The sequence below is a fragment of the Mesitornis unicolor genome, unplaced genomic scaffold (assembly GCF_000695765.1).
Source record: "Mesitornis unicolor isolate BGI_N332 unplaced genomic scaffold, ASM69576v1 scaffold6504, whole genome shotgun sequence".
Lineage (NCBI taxonomy): Eukaryota > Metazoa > Chordata > Aves > Mesitornithiformes > Mesitornithidae > Mesitornis > Mesitornis unicolor.
Window position 1 is genome coordinate 450 of NW_010180697.1, and position 6,553 is coordinate 7,002.

The 6,553-nt window shown below is 39.7% G+C and overlaps 1 protein-coding gene across 1 annotated transcript; it reads left to right on the forward strand.

Annotated features, from left to right (window-relative positions):
• Positions 1–475: 475 nt before the first annotated feature.
• Positions 476–3,440, forward strand: LOC104535635 (histone H3.3-like; the record flags this gene model as incomplete). The annotated part of the gene is made up of 2 exons (XM_010183158.1): positions 476–629; positions 2,801–3,440. Coding segments are annotated over 2 exons (283 nt in total), but the record flags the coding sequence as incomplete, so codon positions are not given.
• Positions 3,441–6,553: the final 3,113 nt, after the last annotated feature.

Sequence of the window (6,553 nt, forward strand, 5' to 3'; positions counted from 1 at the left end):
GAATGGATTTTGTGTCTGCAAAAGTATGTTGTTAGACACCAAAACAAGGAAATATGCTAGGTGCTTTGTACAGACAATACAACATACAATATAAATTCTGTTAGCTCTGTGAATGTTGACAGTGTCTTACAGCAGTGGGGAAGAAGAACCAGATTGACCTTAAAGTGGTGCTTGCCGTCAGGCTGATCATAGAATAACACAGGGTTGGAAGGGACTTCAAGGATCATTTGGCCCAACCTCTCTTGGCAAAAGCACAGTTTAGACAAGATGGCCCAGAAGTTTGCACAGGTCGATGGTGAGGAAATGGTGGCCCTTTGGGAGTCAAACTGGTTTTGTATTGTAAATGCCAGGACTCCAAGTGCAAACAGTGTGTGTACGGTGCTTAGTTTAGTTTAGATTATGAACCTGTATTCTTAAGGTAATACAGAATATGTCTTGAATGCTAATTATTATTTTTTTAATTTAATTTAAAAAGGCCGGGTACCGTGGCTCTCCGTGAAATCAGGCGCTATCAAAAGTCTACTGAACTTTTGATCCGCAAACTTCCCTTCCAGCGTCTGGTGCGTGAAATTGCTCAGGACTTCAAAACAGATCTGCGCTTCCAGAGCGCTGCCATCGGTGCTTTGCAGGTGAGCGCTGCCAGGGGGAGCACCTGGCTGGGGGGCTGCCTTGGAGTGGTGCTGGTGGAGGCTGCCTCTCAGTAGGCATGGGTCACCGCTGTCAGGACTGTCACAGTGAGACCCCCGCCAAAACCTGGAGACTGAAGGTATGGGAGGGCTCCACCTCCCGCCCCTATTGGCCAGGCTGTTTCTAGGCTTAGCCCCAGCTCTGCGTGATTGGTGTGTTGCTGTGGTGGGCGTGGCCCCTCTGGGACGTCGGGGGTTGACATCAGGGGGATGCCCCCCACAGGCTTCCCGTGCTCAGAGTGGACCTGGTGATGCCCTACCAGTACCACAGGCTAAAATAATGCAGTGACAAGTCCTCAGCTCCTTACAGAGGCTATAAATATGTTACTTTTTTGAGAAGGGGAGGGGAGTGCGGTTCTTTTTTTTTAAATAGCCCCCACCCCCCCCAAAACCCCCCAAGAATTTGCACTGGACAGAACAGTACATTTTATAAACATAAATCAACATAAAGCTGTTGCCTCTGTCCATGAGGATTGTCAGAGGCTTTGTCTTTGAAAGCTGCGAAGTCTGAGAGGAAAGCATTGTCGTGTCAAGCTTGTTCTTGTGTGTCCAAACGATGGTCTTGGTATCCTTGAGTGCTCTTTAAAGAACAACAGCTCGATAAGCCACATCTAAACATGGCTGGGGAAATGTGCTTTTATATGATGTAGTTGATGCTAAATGCATTTTTAAAAATATATTAGTTGAATAACTTATTTAGAGTATATTGAGGGTAAAATATTGATTGCTTTTTCTGGCCCAAATTCCTGCATCTGAGTTAAGAACACAGTCTTGGAGGGGACCTATCACGGAAATGTTTCCCTCTTATGATAGAAATACATTCCTGATTAAAGATAAGTCTTTACTGTTCTTTTAGCTGTTGTAAGATTGTTCTAGAACCTATCTGCAATTGTAGAATATCTGATACGTGAGCAAAATTGTCTTTTTCTGGTTAATGACTTCTACTTGATACGGGCCAAAACTTATGCTATGAGGTGCTATAAACTTGAGTATGTGCTTGGCTTCAAAAGGTGTCTGCATGCATTTGCAAAGTTGCTGCTTTTGCTTATTGTTGTTGTTCTGTCCTCACTGCTGTGAGTGAATGTGGAGATTCTTAAATCCTGAGGCTTACCTACATGTCTTTTTGTCAAGAACTGCTTATTAAGATGTAGTCAGTCAATACATTTTCAGAAGGCTGGTTTTGCATTAAGTTGCTGGTATAGAACTTGTTCACATACTATTCCTAGCGCTTCCTGCTTGCACATTTGCAAAAAAAAGCCCCAGCCCTTTTAACTCCTTCAGTGCCATGTTATTTGTGCCAGCATGGCTTATTTGGTGAGGTCTCTTAACTTATTGTGTAGTGATTTAGCAAAACTGCATTAGAGAAATTTATAGTAGCTATATCCCACTGGATATGCTGACCCCATGATTCTCACAGATGTGTGAGGCTGTACTGTGTGCCCCATATAGACAAGGGGTGCTTAGACAGGAAGAGAGATAGGAATAGGACAAGTGTCTGATGGTAGTTCTGAGATTGCTGTCCCGTTTTTGGTGATTCAAGGTGTTCCTGAGTCAAAGGGGTTGTCGTCTTAGGTCTAATAATTCTCAATGTGTTTTTTCAGCTAATTTTTGGCTGTTGAATTAGCCATATCTTCAGTATCCTATGGCAAGGAGCTGTGTGCCTAAACTGTGAGTTGCGAAGGAATACCTGCTCGTCTCTTCCCTAGCACCTCCCAGTTTCACTTGATGCTCAATAGCACTTACTCTGGAAGAGGTAGCAGACAAGTTACTCAGACAGTGTAACCCAGCCTTGAAAAGAAGTTGCTAGACAAGCTAACCCTTTGATAAGACAATCCCTTACCTTGTGAGTCCCGTCACAATATTGGTTGTGTTCTGGAGGATATATTCACTGCACAGCAGTAGTAAACAACTTTGATGTAGAATATTATTTGGTGGTTTATAAGAAAATGGAGACTTTTATTGTTTTGACAATATAAAACTTTTGGTATTTATGAGTAATAAAGATAGAAGACTAAACTTAGTGTCATATTATGTAGTACTTTGAATTATTGTTACTGTAGTTTTCTAGTGCTCGGAGACTGAAAGTGTTCTTATCTCTTTTCTTCTTACACTAGGAGGCAAGTGAAGCCTACTTGGTTGGCCTGTTTGAAGACACCAACCTGTGTGCTATCCATGCCAAACGTGTCACAATCATGCCAAAAGATATCCAGCTAGCACGCCGCATACGTGGAGAGCGTGCCTAAACTTCACTATAATGGGTTTGTCATTCTCGAAGCAAAGTCTTCTTCCTGTTATTGGTAGTAATGAACGTTAGATATTTTTTCCATGGGGTTAAAAGGTACCTAAGTATATGGTTGCAAATGGAAAAATAGGGGACAGAATTGGGTATTGGCAAGTTCTTTTCCATTTTCATTTGTGTGTGGATTTTTAATATAAATGAGGGGGCATAAAACATCAATGCGGTCAAAAAATGTTTCAGTGAACAAGTTTCAACAATTCAACTTTATAAAAAAAAAATTATAAATAAACCTGTCAAATTTTTCTGGACAATGCCAGCATTTGGATTTTTTTAAACAAGTAAATTTCTTATCAGTGGCAACTAAATGGTGTTTGTAGCATTTTTATCATACAGTAGATTCCATCCATTCACTATACTTTTCTAACTGAGTTGTCCTACATGCAAGTACATGTTTTTAATGTTGTCTGTCTTCTGTGCTGTTCCTGTAAGTTTGCTATTAAAATACATTAAATGATGCCTGATTTTAGTCTTGATTTTTAAATATTGCATGTGGGTTATAGTTGTTAAAAAAAATCAGCCTTCCCTTTTTCTCTCCAATATGTGGCCTGAATATTACAGCAGATCTAGGAAACAAACACTGGAGATAGACTACTTCAACTGCAGTAGTGTCTGTGAGGGTTTTTGTTTTTTTTTTTTAAGAGTGTAAGATTTCTGCCTGCTCCATGTGAAAGCAAGTTTGGTCGGTATGTATTACTGGGTAGAGTCTGGAGCCAGACCGAGCTCTCTTAAGCTGTAGTGCTAAGAAAAAGCACTTTTGTTCCTATTTAGGTTCCTTTCTTACTCAACTTAATGCTAAATATTGAATAATTTCTGATTTTCGTACTTTGTTAGTATGATGTAAGTGGTGGGGTGGTTTTGGGGTTTTTTTGTGTGTGTGTGTGTTAGGATTTTGGGGGTGGGATTTTTTTTGTTTTGTTTTTAAAACCCTTTTGCACTCTGGTTTCTTGGTTTGTAGATGTTCATTTTTTGGTTGACTACTTTTTTGTTTCAGTCACACCCTCTCGCATGTTTGAGAGCTTAGTTCAGGTGTGATTAGTTTCAGTTTGTACACTGCAGTCAAAAAGACACTTTTGTACTGTTTCTGTTAGTTACAGTACTTCATAGAAGCAGTACTTAGACAAAAGCACACATTTGAAACATAATTGCTGATGAAAGATCCTGTGAAGAAATGTACTGCTGAAATTCTGTTCTATAAAAACTTTGTTGTAATTTTTCACCTGAAACTTGGTTAAGGGTTCTGATGAATTTGGAAATGAGTTGTGGTGTACTTTTTGATAGCTCTTAGAGATAATGAAATGAGTTACAAAGAAGAAAATATGTAGGCAGTGAACAGATTTCACCTTCATGCTAAGATACCTACAGAGCTTATTTGCTGCTAACCTCTTTTGAGAGGTACTGAATGAGCTCTAAACACACAAGTGAATTTGTCTGAAGATGTCCGGAGAGGACTGACAGAGATGTATTATCTGCTTTGGTATCTTGAACAGAGCACCAAAAATTACAGAATAAATCACATTATTCATAACTTGCTTGGCTCTAGTAATGAATGCCGTCTGCCAGGGTTGTACAGAGTAAGGTCTATTTAAATGGAGTAGCTTGTCACAGAGAAAACTAATGCTAGACAAAATGTGAGCACATCCTTTTGATGCCAAGCAGTTCATAGCTATCAGCTGAAAATTAAGGAAGACTTGTCTTGGAGCATCTAGAACAACAGAAATATAAAAGGTGAGCAACTGAGACTTAGCTGATTTGAGATGTCACTTCTGTCTACCTGATAACAACCCTGTTAAACTTGCTATAAATGCATTTCAATATAATTAACTACTTGTTTTGTCCTATACTTCCGAATTCTGTTTAATGCATCAGTCAGCAATGCTGTAACCACCTACACAAAATGATAATTAGACTGGTTTTTTTTTTAAATAACCTGGAATTAAAGTATTGATAAGGAACTTACTTTTTTTCTCTCTTAGGTATATTAGAAAAATGGATGTAGAGATTTTTGGTACTTGAATGAAATAGCGAGTTCTTTCCCTTAAGGTGAGGAATATCCCAGTTTAACTGACAGTGCAGTTACGCTGTTCAAGGCAGAAGAATTCAAGAATGGAAGTTGAGGGGATTTGGAATCTCTGCAGTTGACAACGCTTAAGTGTGCAGTGCTGCTCCTAGAGCTTAGGGATAATCAACACTCAAAGAGGGAAAGTTTGTGATGGTTGTCCGAGAGATGGGCAGTTAGGGCACACATAGATCATTAGAGAAGATAGGATGCAGGTCGTTATTTAGAGTTAAGTTTTAAGCTGTGGATGTGATCCTGGAGCTCTTCCTTTGGTCACTTCAGGATTGCAGGTTCCTGCTCCATGAGGTGAAGAAGAAGGGCAGACAAAATAGTTCTGTTCCAGTTACATGCAGTGGTGTGGTTTAAAAACAATTGAAGAATCGTGTTTTGGTCAATGCAATTTCCTCACTTGGCGTGGTGCTGTTTAGAGTGAGCAGTAGCTGCTGGTGGCCCTGTTCGCTGTCTGCAGATGCAGGTTTGGGCATCAGCTAAAAAGAAACCCAGCCTTTAGTCTAAAGTCTGCAGATATTTACCAAACAGGCATTGCATTTTGTTGTCTTACTCTCCATAGCCTGGGCTGCTTCCTCTGGAGCTGATAGGTGGGGAAGTGAGTTGTGGGGGGAGTTATCTGACCTACAGGTTGGCGATCCACTGAAACATTCTTGCTCTTGGGTGTCCTAAATATTCTTTTAATAAAACAAGAGATGATCCTCTCAGAAGCGTACATGCCTGCTTGTTGGATGAGGTAATTTTTGAGGAAACTATTGACAAACAAATATTAATGGAATTGAAATAAATTAGGGTTTGTAGTTGGTTTTTGGTGTGTTTTGTTTTGGGTTTTTTTGAGAAGCAGGCTTTTTCTCAGCCAATTTTGCAAGCACTGTCTTACAAGATTCCTAGTATCTACAACTGCTGTGTGTTGAAGAAATGGTAATATTTAAAGGTGTAAATTCCTATTAACTATCGGTGTTGGGAAGTTGTAGGGAGAGGGAATACCATCAAACTTGATTGTGAGCTAATTTAAGAGTGACAGAAAAATCTGCTTGAGTCACATATACTGCATTCTCTGCAAAAAGAAATTATGGTTTACATACAAAAGAGATGTAACACTGAATTAAAGCATTCTCATTCTGTGAAAGGAGTGGCTTCAGGTTCCGCTTTCACATTTGGTAAAAAAAAGCAGTCCCTGAAACAGTTCACTTCTTTTTTCCCTCCTCATAACAATTCTGCTATTTCCTGGGCAATTCAATTGCAGCTGAGTTTTTGAATACCAGAAACAAGTTGTGGTCATGTGGAGATCCTCTTGGGGAGGAGTTTAACTATTGGGTGAAGGGATGGATGTGAGGTGGCTCCTTATTTGTTAGTGACAAACATACTCAAAGGGTGAGTATCCTTGCATGTATGTCTGGATTTCAATTTCTAAATTATTTTGTGAAGATCTTTATAACATGTATGTAATAAGCTGTTTTTTAGGTCATGGTTTTAGATTTGTATGTTAACAGCTGTATTTAC